General features: G+C 35.0%; 1 protein-coding gene across 4 annotated transcripts in view; it reads left to right on the top strand.

Annotated features, from left to right (window-relative positions):
* Nucleotides 1-21,673, top strand: part of LOC142333762 (spermine oxidase-like) — a 34,665-nt gene that overhangs the window by 816 nt on the left and 12,176 nt on the right. For all 4 annotated transcript variants that reach the window (XM_075381254.1, XM_075381251.1, XM_075381250.1 and 1 more), the window contains exons 2-5: nt 6,828-6,970; nt 9,022-9,277; nt 13,284-13,491; nt 21,411-21,635. In XM_075381254.1, coding sequence (XP_075237369.1) covers nt 6,828-6,970; nt 9,022-9,277; nt 13,284-13,491; nt 21,411-21,635 — 832 coding nt within the window. The remainder of the gene's footprint in view (nt 1-6,827; nt 6,971-9,021; nt 9,278-13,283; nt 13,492-21,410; nt 21,636-21,673) is intronic.

Raw genomic sequence — 21,673 nt, forward strand, 5'->3', positions numbered from 1 at the left:
TCTTTTTGTTAATTTTAAACAGTATTGTGTTTTCCAAGGGACTAACATTCTTAGTAGGTGTTTATTGAGGCTTACATGTTTACAGGTTGTTTCTGTTTGTATTTATCCACTTGGTTCAGTAAGGTTCAACACTAACAGTTGTACCTGTTGTAATCTACCGGAGGATCTAAAATTATATCCATCTTTATTGGCTTTCTTGACTTCAGACAGGATTGTGACTGATGTCATCTATTATTTTATGCATAAGTAGTATGACCGATTTGGATCATTGACCCACTTCAATCTTGAATCGTTCCAGCACTGATATTGGATTTCTTGCAAGGTTTTGTCTGAAAGTATATGAAACTATGAGGTCGTGATTGACTTAAGCATTCCTATTATTATTGTTGCAGAATTGCTTAATCAAGTGTCAGTACTATTATATTGTAATCGTACATTAAATTCTACATTATGCTGTGTATTGGAATAAAGGTATAAATAATACAACATTGCTGAATTTTGAGTAGAGCTTAAAATTTAACCTCATTCAACAATGAGTTGAGAACATACATTGTTCTTATAACTTAATCAATTTTATATTTATTTATGCATTTTTTCATCAAAAGAAAAATAACAATATATTAATCAGGCTAGAATGATTTGTTAAACTAGAGTTTAAAAAAAATACAAGGGTTATTTTTTTTTCAAGGTTCGATCAGTCACGAAATTAAAACAACAGTGAAAATAAAAAATTTTTTATTTTTAACAAGTACTTACATAGTTACGCTATTTCTCTACATAGTCACCACTCCGATTTAGGTTGGAGCGTGGTACCAACTTTCCAATACCCTCTTCATAGAACGGAGCCGCCTGTGTTTTCACCATGTTTCTATGCTGGTCTGCAGCTCGATGTCTGTGCCAAAATGTTGTCCTCCTAGCCAGCATTACATGTGAACAGAGGTGAAAATCGGATAGAGCCAAGTCCGGCCTGTATGGTGGGTTTTTCAAACACTTCCCAACGAAAACGTGTGCAGCTGGAGAAAAGGAATACCTGATGACAACATTCCTTTCTGTTTATTCCGAATTGCCTTTCATAGACATTAAAGGGTCATGTAGTATGAGGCGGCAGTAATGGTCGTGCCATGTTCCATGAATTCCACCAAGAGAACTCCATTCTGGTCCCAGAACACAGTAGCCCATACACTTTCTGTTGGAGAAGGTTCGCTTGAACTACTTTGGTTTACTGGGAGAATGAGAATGCATCCACTGTTTGGATTGTTTTGTTTCTTCAGTTTCAAAATGGACCCATGTCTCGTCCCCTGTGACAATTATGTTCAAAAAATCTTCTCCTTCATTGTGGTAGCGCTGGAGAAACATTAGGGAGGCATCCATTTTCATTGGTTTGTGATGGTCGGACAGCATTTTGAGAACCCATCTCGCACACAGTTTGTGGTACTGAAGTTTCTCACTCACAATGATGTAGAGAGCTGACCGTGAAATTTCAGAAAACGAATCACTCAATATAGAAATTGTGAATCATCCACTTGCTCAACGAGATCGTCGGTTGACACTCGCTTCCTTCCCTGACCGCCTGCATCATGAACATCTGTATGTCCTGCTTTAAAGTTCCTACACCATTGTCGCACTTTGCTGCCACTCATTGAGGTTTCACCTCACACATTACTTATTTGTCGATGAATTTCAGCTGCATTGTACCCCTCAGCTTGAAGAAATCGAATTACCACACGCACTTCACATTTGGCGGGAGATGCTATTGTTGTAGACATGTTTATGTGCTAGCTGCGTGTTCAGAACTAAACAAAGTGACACAGCGTGATTGAAGGCCATACTAGAAATGCTGCGTAACATATATACGCAAAGGTTCATATGATTTTTGCGAGGGTTTTTATTTTGCTACCGATCAGACCTTGAAAAAAAATAACCCTCGTATTACAAATTAAACCTTATAAAGTGTATTTAAAATAACTTGCTGTTGAATGCAGAATATTTAACTCTGAAGACCTTTTCCTGGTTGTCTAAGAATAATAGATCATAAACAGGATTTCTGAACAATATTGAGCTATTCAATTAACCAGATTAATTCAAATTGAGGACTTGACTGATGGAAAGCTTTTTTCTCTACTTTATTTTTATTTCTATTTGCACTTCTACTTTCTGTTTCTACTGATGAAGTTCCATACCAAAATTCTGAACAAATCTATTTCTTTTGCTTACGTAGTTTTCATTTGCATTTTTACACTCACACAACCAAACACTAGCAACCATTATTTCTGCAGTCGAATACCTAGTTGAGTCTGCTGTTTTGACTCATGGCACGTGATGTGTCAAGTAAATGAAAACAGCTGATGATTAACCGTTACAGTACCTGATGACATGCAGCATGTTACAAAATGGGAATGTGCATGTTACATCATGGAAAAAGATCTAGTGGCCCTATGTAGATAATCTGTCTAGTTCAATCGATCTATGGTATTACAAACATCCACTTTAAAAGGATAAGAATACCTTTTAACCATTATACTTTAATTTGCAAACCTGACTCTGATGTATATAGTGAATGAACAACTCTTTTATTTTGTTTATAATAGTCTTTAGAAAATGTCATTGTATTGAAAGCTGAATCGATCCAAAAGTGTTATATCTCAAATTATTTCTGTCCTGATGAAAGAAGTAAAAGGTTGTTATCATCACTTACCGTTTATTGTAGGCATTTTTAAATAAAACAAAAGTCTTTGTAATCAAGACCATGCTAATTTACTTCCACAGATGTTCAGCGTATTAGCATAAAATTTAGTAGGAATCTAGTGCATCATAGTTTTTATGTGTAAAGCAAATCATAACTGAATTCTATTTCTGCCACAATGTAAAACATAAATATGCACTCACAGATTCTTGAATATTGATATTTTACACGTATGTATGTAAATACTGAAACCATAATGGACATAGTAATCCGACAATAGTCACAAATTACTCCTGAAAATTACAACAATTCTCAAAAGTAACAAGCACCCTGTTCTAGGACTTCCGAGAGAAATCAGGAGTGAGTTGGTTTTTTGTTATCCTATTCACTGAGATAGTTAAATGACCGGATATCAATATGTCAAGCCCAAATGGCACCTATGCTCTGTTCACTACAGGACTGGGTTATAGTGAATATAATTATTCTCAGAGAAAGCGACTCTGATTAGTAATAATTATATCTGAAGTTCTTTTTTATGTGTATCATAGTTACAAGAAAGACCATTTCAGATGGTCTAAAGCAATAAATTAACTCCCATTTGCTGTGACACTGTGCATTATAACATTACTTCAAATGAAAAGTAGTAATTTTTCTTATTATTTATAAAGTGTTGCACGGTAGTGTACCAATATGCATAAAAGGTAATATAAACTATCTGCCATATTTATTTACGTTAAATGCAATACTGAACTACTCTGTTGTATAAACAACTTGTAGAGTGTATTTTCCTTTAACATATGCGAATTTAATTCTTATTTTCATTCCAGAGGTGATAATTCCTTCAAATTTTAATTTTACCATATATTATATGGTTTTACAAGTACACAAAAGTATCCACAATCAGATGAAATGTCCAAATTTGACCACCAGTTCGGAACACTCGGAATCACTTGATGTAGAGTCCCCAGATTACCATCAAATGCTCAAAGTGGGCGCTCCAAAACAATATGTTCTACTGTCCGCTCCTTCGCTCTGCAGTTGCAGTCAGCAGAGGGTGGAAACCCCACCTCTTGAAGGTGTAACCATACCTTCCTTGACCTGTCCTAATATGGTTCAGCCTTGACCAAGTTTGGCACAGTAATTGGAATCCTTCAACCTTCTTCTATTGGATCTTGAAGCAGATGAGCGTTGTTGGGTGAACATTCATTCCAACATTATCGCCAGTTGGAGGCCATGTCAACAGAATTGATATTTTCTAAATCAGCCCAGGGCAGTTTACACACAACCTCAGCCGAGTTGTTGGTATATCTTGTAGGGTACTGTACAAGGGAGAGTTCTTATGAGAAGTAATCCTCTTTAGCAAGTCTACCTTAACTGCTTTCCTCCTCAGATCTCGCAAAGCAATATTAGTCAGGACAGGCAACCACTGAATAAGAGTTGATCTAACAGTTGATCTAACAGTAGCTGTAATAACCCTCATGGCTTCACTGAGCTGCACATCAATCTTTATTGTGTGTGCGCTATTTTCTCACATATGGGCGCAATATTCACCAGCAGAATATATAAGAGTGAGTGCAGCAGAACGTAAAGTATTGGTGTCTGCACCCCAATTGCTTCCAGCAATCTTGCAAAGTAGATTCACTCATGAGCCAAATTTCTTAGATAACCTGATGCACTGTTATTTGAATGTCAAGGACTGATCCAGAATGATTCCCAGATATATTGGTTTGTAATTATGGGGCATTTCAATTCCGTTGAAAGTCACATGTAGCTTCCTTAGGGCTTCTTTATTATTTAGTTGGAATGCAGTAATCTCAGTCTTATTTGGGTTAGGTTAAAGTCTCCATTTATGGAAGTAATCGCCCAATTTCATCATATCATCGATCAGCACACTCCCACAGTGCATAAGACCAATGCTAGATCGGTTGCATACTGGGTTTTCAAGGAGTCCGTGTCTGATATGTCATGGATATACTGCAGCCAATTTGAGACTTTGCTGAAATCCAGCTTCCACTAAAGTTATCAATGTTAAGACCTGGTCTCAGCAGCTCCAATGATTTCCAGCCACCCTGCTCGGCAGGGATGATTTGATTAATGGGCTCTTGAATGCAATTTAGAATAAGGCTTTCTAGTAGCTTGTCATGCTGAATAGCAATGCTGGTCGGTAGTGAAAAGCATCAGTTTCGTCTTTGCCTGGTTTCAGGATGGCAATTACCTTAGCCTGTTTGAAAATATTTTTGACAGTTTTTCAGTTCTCAGAATCACATTGAAAAATTCAATTAGCCAGAATCTAGTCTTAGGTTCGATTGTCTTAAGAAACTCTGGATATATGCCATCAAAGCCAACAGCTTTATTTACTGTCAGCATATTCAAGGCTATATCAAGCTCCTCAATGCAGAAGTCACGTGAGTAGTTTGGATGCGGTCTCAGATGGGACCTCTTTATGTACAATTCATTTTTCATGGTTCATGTCTGCGCCTTGTCAATTTTTGTTTACAAAATCTTCATTAGCCTGGATGCAACACCATTAGCATTCACGTGAGTGACTGTACTTGACAACCTTAGATCTGTAACAAGCCTTCTTATAAAATCCCAGGCCTTCCGACTAGAATGCGTTAAGTTGAGTCCCGCCGTTGTTTTATGCCATTTTTCTCTCCTGTTCTTATAGAGAGCTCTCAAGACTTCATCAGTTGTTTTGCCATTGTGAGATTCCTGATACTCAGCATATAACTCATTGCACTCTTGAGACCATCCGGGTTTGTACTCCTTTTGAAAACCACGTGGAATACATCTCCTGGCATTAACTTTAATCGCACTCATAAATCGCTCATAATTGAGGGAATCCACTGAACGGTATTATCAAGACCCATCTGAAACAGTTCGCAGTTTGCAAGCTGAAAATTCCATCGAGGTTGAGGAATGGAGATGACTGATGGAATTTCAGTAACATAATGAATTATGATTGGCCTATGCTGGCTGTGTAGGAAAGACCCGATGACCTTTCATTGTGTCATATCTTTATGTCCAGATTTAGATATGATGCGTAAATCAGGAGAATAATCCTTCAGCCATCTACCAGATCGGAATATTCCTGGATCTTTAGCATTGTACAAAAGCTGGAGATACATATCCATTCACTCATTTAAAATAGCTTCATTGCTGTCCTCTTCCTGATATCTCCAGGTATGGCTATGGCTGTTGAAATCATCAACAACCACAACTGGGTGACTGAAGGATCTTACAGGTAGATTTCACCAGCTGATTTGCAGAGGTTTGTAAATATTTACAACATTGGTGCTGGCAATCTCCACAGCCATAACAAAGACATCCGCTGTTCTCTCTTCATAAGTTACTTTGTAATCTGTGAGATGTAACCTGATATATGTCTCAATGTCATACTGTTCATCATTTATGGCCCCAACCAGAACATATCCGTATTAATCTTTCCCTTCAGTAAAGACCTGTTTCATCCTTGGTATCAGTCTTGTCCTGTATTGCCATAATATCCACAGTATTCTACAGGATCAGATGTGAGAGATCTTAGCAGATGAAATCGATTTAATGTGACATATCAAGTCTGTAAGTTGTTACAAATGGGGATTGATGAGTGATTCATACTTGGTTGGTCCTGAAAAGGACTATTCGATAAATTATCCTGCATACTTGTTGCTGAGTAGCAGCATCTTTGTGGAAGAATCAGCTGGTACTAGACTGTTGCCCAGGGATTGCCTGATTGCAGTAACCGCAATCTTTGAGGAGGCGTCTTCATTGATCCCTTTTCAGCTCTATAATGTTTGGTATCATCCACAATAAATGGGAAATTATTATTAAGCCCAAATGTAAGTACAAACAAAATAAATAGTTCATAATTTGCTGAATTAAATTGAGCAGAATTAGAAATGATCAGTATTCAAAATACTAAACAGATACCCACCATGTTTTTTAGTTTTTTAGTTCCCTGGTAAACAATTTTCTTTTTAACATTAAGACCTGTAAAAGATCACTTCAAAATTTAGCTTCACATTTTTACCAACATTTTTCACAGTTGTATTTCAATAATTTTCATTGATAATATAAAAATTGATTAATTTAAGTATTCATGTACAAAATATTTAATGATGTTTCAATGTCTTAAATTTCACAGGGAGAAATATAAAGTAATTATTGTTGGTGCTGGGATATCAGGCATGGGTGCAGCAACTCGCTTATTAAGTAACAATTTTTCTGATATAACAATTTTGGAAGCATCAAATCGTCTAGGCGGTAGAGTGTACACGGCACCGTTTGGTAATTTTTATATAATATAGTATTCTCATCATCACAAATTATAAAGATGTAAAACTATTATACAGGTCATTTCATAATGTTCTTAGGAGTTACAAAAATTCAGTACAAAAAGAGTATTTCATTAACCTAAATGAAAGTTGTACGAGGTGATGCAGGGACTCAAACAGTTTTTATTAAAATCTATAAATGTTCAATATGCTCACTATCAATATGTTCTATAAACACTCCTCTGGTGACATGGCAAACATCAACACGAAAGTCTAGCTCTTGCCAAACTCATTCTAACATGTCATTTTCGATAGAGATGATTGCATTGATTATGCGATATCGTGCGGCATCGGTGGGATAAACGCCTTATCTTTCACGTAACCCCAAGAAAGAAATCACGTGGCATGAGGCCTGGTGATCTTGGTGGCCGCAGCATAATGTGTTGGTCTTCTTCAGATGCACGTCCTATCCAGCGCCAAGGTAATGTGTTAAGGTACTGTTGAACCTCGCTATGAAAACGGGCAGGACAATCATCTAGCTGGAAAATGAAGTCGTTGAATAGCTGAGGCATAAGCCATAATTGTAACATATCCAGGTATATCATGCCGGTTACTTTTGTTTCTATAAAAAAGAACGGCCCATACACTGCCTCACGAGATATCGCACAAAAAAGTTTACTTTCGGAGAATCCTGAATGTGTTCCACATAAGCGTGTGCGTTTTCAATTCTCCAAACTCGCACGTTATAACGGTTTACTTTGTCGCTAATATGGAAAGTAGCTTCATCACTGAAAATTATCTTGTTTAGAAAACCTTCATCTAACAACATCCTTTCCTGTAACTGTAAACAAAAATCGAGCTTACGTGTTTTATCTCCATCAGAAAGACGCTGGATTAATTGAAGACAGTACGGTTTGCATAATAAACGTTTACGGAGAACTCTCCACACTGTTGTTTTCAGAATTCCTAATTCTCTGCCTGCAGCTGCAGTTGATTTTGACGGGCTGTGAATGAAACTTCCATGCACACATTCGACATTGACTTTTGAGGTTGATGGACGACCAGTTGATTTTCGCTTGCACAAGCAACCGGTTTCACTGAATTGTTTATACCGTGCACGAATTGAATTGTCACTTGGTAGCTCCTTATGAAATTTCAACCGAAACGCACGTTGCACAGAAATTACTGACTTTGACAAGTGAAATTCTAACACACGAAACGAGTTCTCGCTTCCTGTGGCAGCCATTTTCTCTACTGTCGACGCCAAGCAAGCAAATGGTTTACTAACTGCGTAGTATATGTGGAAAACACTATTTGAACTACTCTTTCTTACAGTACTTCTTTTATTCTTATGAGTGAAATAGTTTTTTGTTAATGAATTTTCGAAACTCCGAAGAACATTATGAAACGCTCTGTATTTTAGCTAAGACTCCACTAAACTCTTAGCTGGAAAATAGCTTTAATGGTACTTCATATGTTCTTATGATCTACCAGTTTTGTACACTATTGTACAGAGGAAATTTCCATTTTGTATAAGATTATGTTATGTTGGATTAGTTTTAATAATTTTAATAGATCAACTACCAGAGAGAGTTTATTAGACACTAAAAACAGGATTTTTAAAAATCATGGCTTTTATAATAAAGTTGTAAAATGTAATTATCGTGAATTGTTTTTTTATATGTCAAACCACTGTGAAGGACATTCTGGAGAACTAAAAAAAGATCTGTCATATAAAATGGAGGTTAATTATAATAATTATATAAACACCACTTTGTAAATGGTAATATCTACTTAGGAGTGTGACAGCAGCAACAGAAATTCCAATTCATTCTATATCTCTTTAGTAATTCTATAATAACTGAGTATTTTTATCATAAGTATCTGATTTTTTAACTGATAGCATAATTATTTCATTTTATTAAGTCATTAAGATCATTAAATACTAAACAATTAATTTCTAAAATACTAAATGTTTTTCTTTCTAAGGATATTTCATTTTATTACCAATATTTGGTAAAATATAAGTCTGTTTTAAAAAAGAAATAATTGTCTTGATTTCAGGTGATTATCTAATAGAATATGGAGCTCAGTGGGTTCACGGACAAGGTGGTAATCCTGTGTATGAAATTGCTGAACCATATAACTTTTTATATATTCAGAACTGGGAAATAATAAAAGGCTTTGTTAAACATTCAGATTCAAAACTAAACATTTCAGTTGTATCTAGCTGGCTATTTGATGAAGTCGGTGATATTTTTTATAATAAAAATGACATGATGTTGTGTAATTGTTCAGTGGAACATTATTTTACAAACAAGTAAGTAATACGAGAAATATTTTTTACAAAAAAATATTTTTTTTGAAAAGTAAGTAAATAATTATTTTAATAAAAAAAGGTATAAGAAATTTTACTAAAAAGAAATACGACTTTTGAAGCCATTTTCCTGACTTCAAGAGTGAAATCAGTTAAAAAAAGAACTATGTAGTTAAAACTTTTCACACGCTAATATCAATAAAATAAAACAATAATTGTGTATACCTGCATTAATAACAAAAATATGATGTATTTACTGAATACAAAATATGTGTGTGTTTAGATTGCAGAATTTCATAATTGTAGAATTTAAATATTATATATATGTATATTTATCTGTGGTCCGGAGGTAAAGGACACCATGTCCAATGTTTTCAAAAATGAGCTTATGAGTGCAATTTATGGTAATTTTCCTGCTTTTTACAATAATATACTATATTGAACAAATTAACTGAGACAAAGTAAAAAAAAAAACTTTCAAAAAGTTATGCTTTTATTCATTCTATGCCTTTATGTACACTGATAAATAGATGTATTACTTTGAGGTATGTACTACATTAGCAGAAATGATCTCATGAAAACATTTTGGCATTGATTCCAATAGATTAGTATACATATACTTGATTTTACCACACTTTTATAGTTAGTTACTATGCGTCCTTTTGTCATTCAGCCCATCTTACCTAAATCTCCCTTCAAAATATTCCATAAGTTCTCAATGGGATTTAAGTCTGGTGAATTACCAGACCGATCAAGCACATTAATTTTTTTTTTCTAGCAAGAAAGTCGTGACCGATTTTGAATTACGACAAGGGGTCAAGTCATGTTGAAATATTATGTCAAGAGTTTGTATGAATGAAACAATCCTATGTTGTAATATATATATATATTTAGAAATATTTTTCTAAAGTCAATATTTATAAGACCCTTATTCCTCTGTACCAATATATTATATATATTTTTTATAATCAAAAACCAACTTGAACAACCCAAGTACAGAATTACAAAGTAAATGAAATGACACTTACCTAATTTTTATTCCAAAAGCACTTTTGCAGGATCCCGCATCATCAGTTGTATATAAAAAATATAAATTATGAAAAATTACGTATCAAACATAACTTTTTTTTTTAAATTAAAATTAAAAGTTGTATGATTGCAAATGATGTTGGAAAAATCTTAAAAACTCATTTGAAGGTCCATTTTTTAATGAAACAATTGGAAAATGTAGATAAAAAAGCTTTTTAATGTAGATTAAAAAAGTGTAGCAGAAGAAAACATTTATTCAAAAATTAAGAAATGGTGTAGTTTAAAACTTTAATCTGCTCTCTACTATAAAAAAGAAAAAATGTGGCATGGTGTCCTCCAACTCTGGACCACAGATATATATTTATAGAAATTAGAATATTAATAAAACCAATATTTCATTTTTACCCAATATTTTTAATAAGGCCCCTATTTTACTGCATTCAAAAGTAGCAAGAGCTTTTTTACTTTATACTTCCAAATTTGAGCAATATGAAATTTTCTTTTTATTATATTTTAATATAAGGTTATCCAGCGTTTCTGAAATTATAGGATGGTAAGTAAACATATCAAATTCGTCTAAATGGTAAAGCAGACTCCAGAGTTTATTTTGATAATACGAGGGCTATTCAGAAAGTAAGGCACGCCAATTGCATATATATTGGTGTGCTCGTGCTCGACACCTCAGTCAGCGTCCAGCCGTGACAACGGGAACATCTTCGCACTGCCTGTTTTTTATATACAAATTAAAAATGTGTGCTGCAATCGAAAATCCCGCCAGTTGTGAGGTGCGGTCTGCGATTTGTTTTTTGTCGGCAAAAAACTTAAAACCAATAGAAATTTATCGGGAACTGTGTAAAGTGTACGGGAACAACGTAATGAGTGAAAGTTCTGTCAGGAAGTGGTGCATTCAGTCTAAAAATGGCCGAACAAATGTTCACGATAAAGAGAAGAGTGGATGTTCGAGCATTGTGACTGACGATCTGGTCTCCAAAGTGAACGAAACGATTTGTGAAAAACCGCCGTTTCACAATAACTGAGCTTTCTATATGTTTCCCACAAGTTTCACGGACTTTACTTTGAAATTGTTTCACAGAAGCTAGGCTATCACAAATTTTGTGCAAGATGGGTGCGTCACGGAGTGGTTGAGATCACAGGCGGCAGAATTCTATGACACAGGATTTTTAAAGCTTGTCCACTGCTATGATAAGTGCCTGAATTTGTGTGATTATGTTGAAAAGTAGTATTTTAGTTCCTCTTTCACATGTATATAATAAAAAGTTTTTCTTGTACTTGGTTTTTTAAAATTCTAAAACGTTCCTTACTTTCTGAATAGCCCTCGTATTAAAACAATCTTAAAATAAATAAAAATTTGTGATGCAATAATTTGTTGTTTTTAGAAATATTTTACTCATACACTATCAATTCAGTCTACTGTATTCAGTAAGAAAAAAGATCTTCAGAGATCCACTTTGTTATTCCTCCATCAGTGTTATTCCAACCATCTGGTAGAACTGAAAATCAAAGTAAATTTTAAAAGCAAGTGTTCCGTTCCACGTCAAGCCGTCCAGTGCTGCAATCTAGTGGGTGCTTGCGCTAACCGTAAAGTGAAGCCGTACTAGTATTCTACGTTAGAATCCCGCCCAGTATGGTCGCATATTTCATTTCACCCGGATGGACAATTAGTGTTAGTTATGTTCTATGTTAAAGTCCCGCCTAGGACGGTCGCATTTTTCATTTTGTCTGGATGGACAATTAGTGTTAGTTATATTGTACATCTGGATTACACACAGTGCGGTCATGTTTTCATTCCAGTCCAAGGGGACTCATAGTTTCTTGATAATGTTCAAGTTCAGTTATGACTAAAGTGTCATACATATATTTTTAAGTTAATATAACTATTGTAATTCCATTAAACTGTCAAGGGTGACAACAAATTAAATATAATGATTCAAGAAGAACATAGCATTGCTTCATTTCATCATCTACCTTCTCATCAAAAAAATAGTTCACACTAGCTGTAAATTCTACCAGCAAGATTATACAATTTTACACAACACTTTATAAAAAACTATCCCGTGTTTGTTAGCATAAATGCAAGTTATATTGGAACTAAGTTAAACTTCCAAAGGTTAAGATTAGAGGTGGAAAATGCTACCGTGTATTTATACATATGTTTAGTGTATAATCTTTTGTAAAGGAACATAAAGTATATTGAGGTAGTAAACTACGACTTCAATCTTTTTAACTGTCTCATAAGCATTTTAATTTCTAAACTTAAGTGTTAGTGTTAAAGGTTCCAACTCTTTTGGACTTGACATCAGAGATTTTTAGCTGTTCAGAATGGATGAATGATGAGTAATTCTGTTAGGGCTTTCCCCGAGATACCTCTTTTCCTTTCCTTAGAATAAAATAGCCTTTTGTAACAGTAGCTTCTTGTCTAAGAGGAAAACACAAGCCAATTTTTACGTTTTAAATTCTTTCGGTTTCACCATCCTTAAATAAATTTAATGTAACTTTTATCAAAATGTTTTTATTGTACTTTTTTCAGACCTGCTTGTGAGTAACTATGTTAGATGACTATTTTCTAATTATATTGTAGATTAGTAATGAGTGAGTCAATTATATATTTTTTTAATCCACTTTTAAAGCAATTTCCATTTGATGATCCTTTCAAATAATTTTTGTTCTTCACTTTTGGAAAAAGATATTTAATTATTCACCATTCTCTTTTTAAAATCAGCATATAGGGTTAATTCAAACAAGAAATTTTTTCAAACCTATGTCACCAAAATTGGTAGAGCAATAAAGATAAAGAAGCAAAAACAAATAAACATACCTCCTAAACATCGCCCTTTTTTTTCTGGCAGAGTTGAGTAAAAAATAAAAATTAACTTTTAAAACTTGGAAATTTATAAAAATAATAAATTATTAAAATTGTGTTAATTCATACGGCAATTTTATAAATAATTTATGACTGCAGGTTTAACGAGTTGATAAAAAATAATAATATTGATCAATACACAGCACAAGCAGTAGCAGATTATGCCACAAAGTATCAGAGAATTCAAGATGGAGTTAGTAATTTGGATGAAGAAGGATCGTGGGGAAGTGTGCAACATTTTCAATACAATGGAAGTTTGTCTGTGGCATGGAAAACTGGTTATCATTCTTTTATAAATATGTTAATGGTTAGTCATGAATGCAACAAACTTGAATGCTATATATTTAAATATTAGGTAGAGTTCATAAGAAAGCTACCTATTGTAATGGGTACCATAATTTGACTACGGAAATTTTTGACATATCTTCATGTTTCACATCCTCCAGACCCCAAAACAGTTTACATATTCAGTTCAACAGTTTACACATACATTTATATACAGAGTGATTCAAAGAAACGGGAAATTTTGAAACTTGTGTTGGTAGCCGTGGGCGATTGATAAGTGGCGCCAGCCTCTATAACCTAACCAGCCATTTAATTGTCATGGATCCTTGGAGTGGTGCGCAACGTGCATTTGCTATCAAAGCATTTTACAAAAACAATGACAGTGTGGAGGGAGCGCGTAGAGAATTTCGCCATCATTTTAATCTGGGACGGGACGATCGTGTTCCATAAGCATGTGCAATTAAAACATGGATATCTAATTTTGAGGAAACCAGTTCGGCAATGAAAAAGAAACCTCCAGATCATGAGCGAACTGTCTGTACACCACAGAATGTTCAAGCTTTACAAGATGCTGTCACACGAAGTCCACATCGGTCAATCCGTCCTCTCAGCATCTTTATGATTGCATAGTTCAAGTGTTCGAAGAATATTAGTGAAGGACTTGCAATACTATCTATACAAGTTGCAGATCTTCCAGGAACTGTAACCGAACGATGCAGTTGTGCGAGCACAATTCTCTAATGTAATGCTTCAGAAGATAAACGATAATGAAGAGTTTGTTCACGAACTGTGGATGTCAGACGAAGCGCATTTCCGTCTCAGTGGATTTGTTAACAAGCAAAATTTCAGATACCGAGCACAAGAAAATCCTACGCAGCTACACCAACATCCGTTGCACAGCCAGAAAGTGACTGTGTGGTGTGCTATGTCATCTTACGGTGTTATAGGCCCTTATTTTTTTGAGGATGACAACGGTCTTGCGATTACAGTGACGTCGGCTCGTTACGCAGCCGTGCTTGAAACCTTTGATGTGGATTAACAAAAGAGATTTCCACCGATTCTTAACACAGCCTGGTTTCAACAAGACGGAGCAACATCACATACTGCACGAATATCGATGGCAACTGTACGCCGATTGTTTGGACGTGTCATTTCACGAAACGGTGACATTAGATGGCCTCCCAGATCGCCTGATCTCTCAGCTTGTGATTACTTTTTGTGGGGTCACCTTAAAACAAAGTGTTTCAGAGTAGACCTGCTACAACGGAAGAACTGAAGGCAAAGATCCGAGAAGCAATTGCGGAAATTCCAGTTGAGATGTTACATCAAACCATGAACAATTTAACGAAGAGATTTCGTGAGTGTTTTTGTAGAAGAGGAGGTCACCTTCAAGATGTCATCTTTAAAAAATAAACTAAAATGTATGTATCCTAAAATGGCAACATTTGTACAATTACATGAAATAAAATTCATTTTCTAAAAAAAATTTTTCATTAACGTTATTTAATTTTTTAAATTTCCCGTTTCTTTGAATCACCTGTACATGTATATCTATTTTGGAGAGCTGCTATAAAACCAGTCAAATGATTGAAGACAAAAAAAAATCTATATATATATATATATATATATATATATATATATATAGAGATTTTTTTGTGTGTATGTATATATATATATATATATATATATATATTTCACTTTCTTGTGAACACAATATTGTAATTTTGTGCCAATCACTTTCAATTTTATACATAAAATGAAACGACTCAACATCTCGGTTGAGTTAGTTAATGGGGAAAATTGAACCACGGGAATAGAAATGTTTTTTTTTTTAAAAAAACGAAATATCGCTATAACTTTCTTAAGTAAAATATTGAATTTGTTTAAAGTTCCTACTATTCTTTAGATAAGGAGCTAAAACTTAAGTAAATAACATTTTTTATACTACCACCCATTGACTCAGTGGGTGGAAAAATGGGGATTCGAAGACAAAAAAAATCATACCTCCCTTAACAGGCACAGTATCAAATCAGTGGTCGTTAGTCCTCTAAACATTATCCAAAACTTTTGTCTGGAACAATTTTTGATATGACTAAGGTAAGGGATGACCCTTGCCATTTGTTTCATATGCAACCATTGTCGTATTGAGTAAATTTGATGTTTTTCTTAACTTTAAGGTGGAAATCTTTATTATCCCCTACTTAGCACCAGTGAAATCTACCTTTGCCTTCCAGCTTGCTGAAAGACATTTTTTTACGATTATTTAAGGCTTTAGAGGTACTGTTAACTTACAAAATATACTAACAAGAATTTAAGTTGTGTTAGATTTTTTCAATACTTATATATATGATTTTACTACTCATTTTAGGTAAATTCAAGCTATAAGCGAAGATTTCTGAGAAAATAATTTAAAAAACTATGGAAGTTCTTGCTTAATCTGTATTCATTTTTTTTTCTTCTTTTGTTGAATAAGTTCCTTTGGTGGTCTCAGATTTTTCCCTTTATCACAAGTGGAATATATTTTTATTGAAAATCACGTGATCTATTTTGAGCATATTTTGAAAATATCTTTTAAATTTTAGTTATTATCACTGCTTAGTATTGGATTTTGTAGAATACGATAATCTAATGTCATTCTGATATGCCAAACAATTTCTCACATAAATTCATGAAAATGAATTATTAACTGTTACTATCCCGGGTGTACATAATATACGATATACCGAAAATATAATTTATTAGTGTCTTAATTTCATTGAATTCTACTCTGATCGGTCTTAGAATCTTCTTCACTCACATTTTAAAATTTCTTACTACAGTCTCATTCTTCATATGCCTGTTTCATATTTTTTTCAACAGTTTTAATTATTATTCAACAAATTTAAATTTTGGTTTTATGTGAAATGAGATTTGATTTAATCAGATTTATAATGCCATACTGTTCCTTGTTTGTTCTCCCTATTAGTGGGTTATTTCTTCCCGTATATGGATTTTTTTTTGTCGCTGAAAAATAATCCTAGATATTTAAAACTTTTAACTTTAAAATTACGTTTTTTATATCGCTTATCGATAGTATTTTATCTCATCACCATTCAGTGATACATTCAATAAAATTAGTATTCTGTTTTTATTTGGTAGGGGAAATTATTAACTGATAGAATTGATACAAACTGGTAATCAAATAGGCTTTTTACATCAATTTTATTTTTTTTGGAAGAGACCTGGGAGAAGAACAAAAAGTTCAGTTTTTTTTTTTTTCATTGGAGAAAGCCTGAGAGGCAAATAAAATCTGATTTTGTAGGATTTTGAATATCTTAGATGGATCATGTATTTTAAACAATTGTACACTAATTAATTTTTTTTTAAAATTGAATAAGGGAGAATTATTATTTGTTTATGATTTTTTTTGGATAGACCAAGAAACATTAAGGTACCTAACTTTACCTAGGGAATATATAGTTAATATATAAAATTTAAAGGAATATATAGTTTTCTTACTATCAGGTATCTACATGATCGTAAGAGTCATTAATTGATTGGTTGAACTTGCTGAGAACTGAGCACTGCTTGCTGGTCAGCATGACGGCAGTTCCAGAGACTAAACCGTGGGACGAACCTGGATTGGAGAGAACTACCGAGAGAGTTTGTTTCATCAAATCCAGGAGGAGGTATAGGTTGGCCATTATGAAGTTAAAGAGGGACTTCTGACCCCCGTAGGGAAAGACATCCTCCCACCACTCCCTTCGTTTCTAGTCCTTATGGGCTTTACCAGAGGTCATCTTTATCTTTAAAACCTCGGCTTTTGACATATTTCAGTCTGCCTCGACCAGATGCCACCAATGCAAAAGCACAAGTGACATTCCCATCAGTGTACTATTACTTAATAAACTCAACCAACACAGTCTTAACAGGGTCTTAAGTAAGACTGAAAGGTCTTAACTAATCAAAGGGATTGGAATACCTATCCATAGAAGGTAGAAGTGAGTTCAACACACAACACGGAACATAAAAATATTACATGGAACAATAACACAGTACCATTAAAACAAAACAAAGAACAAAAACATAATTTATAAAACAAAAACATAATACAAGAGATATCCAAGCAGGGCTGAAGATCCTGTCAGCAATCTTTTCTTTTGCTAAATACACTATAAAACTCTCCACTATTGACCATTTGGTCTGGCTCCAGTTTATATGGAGGAGCCAATGACTACCTGATAAAATTAAGCCGACAGATGGTCTCTGTGCACATTAACTCGTACTTCAACCATTCATAAAGAACATGGTAGGTGTCACATCCAATTGTTCACACTGAGGACACATCCCAGAATCTACCAGGCTGAATTTCTGCAGTCTGTCCCTAAAAGCAACATGGCTGAAAAGAAATTGCATCACATATTTATTAGGGTGTACCCAAGAGGCGTTTCGCAAACCAACATATGGAAAGAGGTCATGCATATAACAGCCGACCACCATCTGTCTCATCCCCTCTGGCCTGCCACAAGGCATTGCCATGTTGTTCAATTTCTCGAACTTCATCTGAAATCAACTCACCGGACTTCTTAGCAACATACCGCTACTGTTTCTCAGACGCAATCAGTTTCACACCTGCAATCCCCAAGATTGCCTCCCGTGAAATAGTACGGTAACCACCTGTTAATGTTAATAATATTAGGCTGCATATAGATTAATAGCCTCGCACATGCCTTTATATAGGATGCTTATGATCTTAAAATTAAGACCCCCAAACCAGGATTGATCACATGTCGAATACCTAAGAAGACACTACAGGCCTTCACCGCGACTATTAAAGGTACTTCTTAAATTGCAATTACACAACTTAATAGCTGACCATCAGTAAGTATTGGCATGTTCCGCCCGAATTTCTTTGCGTTGATCAGGTATCCATGACCTCGGGTGTCACTGTCGATCTCCCTGCACAGCTGCCTCCAACAGTTCCTCTTTGAGGTTAAATTCCCAACGCGAATTAGGGCGGTTGAGTTTGTGTAGGTGCTGAAAAATTTATTTATAATTCGGTTTTCTTTGTTTGTTTTTAAAAAAGTATCTTTACAGGAGATAGTAAGGGACTGTGTTGTGTAGGTAGGCTTTACGGTTATCAAGGCTACTTGTATAAGTAGCCTTGATAATTACTTTGTAATAATAAGGCTTTACGGTTATCAAGGCTACTTGTATAAGTAGCCTTGATAATTACTTTGATAATTAGTTACTTTGTTTGCCTTTTTGTGACTGGTACTGACTTGGACAGTTCAATATTAATCTATATTTAAATTTTATTTGGTTCAATTTAAATAATTCAATTATTATTTATTTGGTATTTAATAAAAGTTGTTATTGCTAATTAGCAACCATTTTATTTATGTTGTTTCTTATTGGTTGTTGCCTTTGTTTACTGTTTCTATTGGTAATTATTTTGTTAGGTGTTTCGCCGTTGGCTGTTATTTAAATTACTGTGAGTTTTGTGTTTAGGATAATTTTGTTGAGTTACTTCAGAATTATCTGAAACTGAAGGAAAAAGGGTAAGTCCAAGCGGGATAAACTTTGCGAGAAGATTAAGGAAACGATTGAGGTTAGGCTCGATGACTTCATCTTCTTCTGGGAATGAAGAGGCGCAAGTAAGTGCTTCTGGTTCTTAAAGGGCTGAAAAAAATAAAGATCAATTAATGATTGAGGAGTTCTCTAAAGGTAATGGGAAGGCTGGAGGTTCAGTTCGTTTAATACTGACATTTGAAGAGAAGTACAACTTCTTAACTCAATTTTTGGAAATCCAAGATGTGCTAAGGCTAATGTGCGGGGGGGGGCGATAAGATTCTCCTTAACATCAGGGAACTGAATCCCATTGTTTAAGTACCCATTCTCAGTAAATTAGAATAAGTCAATTTTTCATAGCCTCAAGGGTATGAAAAAAGATCTTGAACATCTGAGTCCCATTCAAGGTCTTAGATGCTCAACTACACCCTGGTAAACGAGCACATGCAAATGGATTGGAAGATGTTACGACTGATACTGATCAGGAAGTAAGGAAGCCCTACCGATTTCCCTTCTGTATATTGACCACTTTGTTTGATCAGTAACTTAACGAAGCTGTTTAAGAAGGTACTGGTAGTGTGGCTCACTGACAACATCGCTAGAAACAGTGGTCTAAGTTTGCACCAGTATGGTTTTTGAACAGAAATCTCAACGATGGACACCGTCAACAAGGTAATGAATACGTTCGGCAGTATGATTGCTGGATCAAGACATAGAAGGAGGAGGATTTGAGGAGGGTGTTTCAGTCCTATTTCTGCCATAGGACTACCATCGAATCTAGTGTTAATGGCAGAGCCATGTCTATGGATGTTTGACACATAATACGGACGTTAGCCACACCTTAGTTTCAAGGCCATGACCAACACCTTAGGACGAGAGGTGTTCCTCTTAAAAAAGAGAGGATGGTGACCGCGCACTGAGCAGGCTTCTCAGCAACGTGAACGAGCCAAGATCCTCAAAACGGTGCTCTTGTACTCCAGTGTTGTGAACTCGATCTTGGTATACGGGACACCTGCCAAAGAGCCATGAACACACAGCATAACAGACTTGAGACACTTGAACAGGTCCAGAGAAGGATGTTTCTGCGAGTCTGCTTGAGCTACAGAACAGTCTCTTTTGTGGCAAACACTAGTTATCACCTGTATACCTCTTATAGACTTGCTGGAACGGTTCAGAAATGACTTTGCCATGGAGAGAAGAATAGAGACTTCTTACGGTGTTCTCCTAGACAGGTGGTAGTTCAAAAGGAATGAATCCAACAACGGAAGATGGATATTTAGGCTAATTAAAGGTGTTGTTGGTAGGGATTTTGGGGAAGTGACTATTTCCTTATTCAGTTCCTGTTGGATCGAGGCTGTTGCAGTTCATATCTGTACACCAGGGAATGCAGCGAGGACAACTTGTGCCCATATTCTTGGGCCCTTGATGATGTCGAGCATGTGATCTTAGTGTGCGATAAGTGGATGAATCCTATGGTGCAGAGTGCGGCTGTAATGGGCCCACTATTCGTGAACAGCATAATCGATGTCATGCTCACTAGTGTTGAGAAGTAGAATACGGTTTCCGAGATGGTGAGGAGCATCTCTGTGGGGAAGAGGCTGGAGGCCAACCTGCAGTGATTCGGGTGCCCATCTGCATCAGTTAGAGTAGATTAGACCAGTTTAGGTTAGGTTAGACCAGCTGGCTTCTTTGGCGTGAGTTGTAGCGTATCAGCCTTTTATCCGGAGATCCCTGTTTGAATCCTGGTTAGGTATGGGATTTTCACATGTTATAAAAATTGTCATTTATCTTATCCTATGAAGTAATACCCAATGGTGGTCCTGGAGGTTAAAAAAAAAGATTAGGTTAGACCTGGTCATGGATATAAGTGTTCCGGCAGTACCCGTGTTCCTTGTCTTCCCCTTTCTGACAGGTGATCCTGCGATTTCCACCGGAGGCTGTGTTGTGCTTCAGGTCGAGTCTTTTTTGCTGGAGTTATGAGGTGAGAAGAAAATTAGCTAACAGAGACATTACAAAAAAATATGGGTACAAATGCATTTTTTTTTTCAAATGCTAAGACAGGATAGAAATATATATATGAAAGTTATCTATAAACATCGATTTCAAAAATAATTAATTTTATAATAAATAAATAAAATAAATATCAAATTATTATAAAAATCTCTTAGAATTAATATATAGTAAAATAGTTATACACTTAATTTTGTTTTTTATGAATTGTGTATTCTTATAATACTACTAAGTCCATAGTTGGTTTAAAAAAAATTGAGTTAAATTTTCATTTTATGAAAATGCCTTGCTTTTCTCCAGGTAACTTTATTTTATATTGCTGTTGGTTGGTTTTTCACATCTAAGAATCAGTTTTAATGAATAATATTATGTGATTTACAGGGAAAGTACAAAGGTAAAGAGCTACCAGTCGAACAAAAAACAAAATTCAATAAAGTCGTTCAAACAATTAGCTGGACAGGAAATGAAGTCAAAATCTGTTGTGAAGATGGTTCACATTATTTTGCTGATCATGTTATCGTTACAGTTTCTTTAGGTGTGCTAAAGGTTTTAGCTAAAACAATGTTTAATCCTTCATTACCTGACAATAAATTAGCTGCCATTGAGGTAAGATATAATATTTAACTGATGTTTGTGACTCTTAA

The sequence above is a fragment of the Lycorma delicatula genome, chromosome 13 (assembly GCF_047948215.1).
Source record: "Lycorma delicatula isolate Av1 chromosome 13, ASM4794821v1, whole genome shotgun sequence".
Taxonomy (NCBI): domain Eukaryota; kingdom Metazoa; phylum Arthropoda; class Insecta; order Hemiptera; family Fulgoridae; genus Lycorma; species Lycorma delicatula.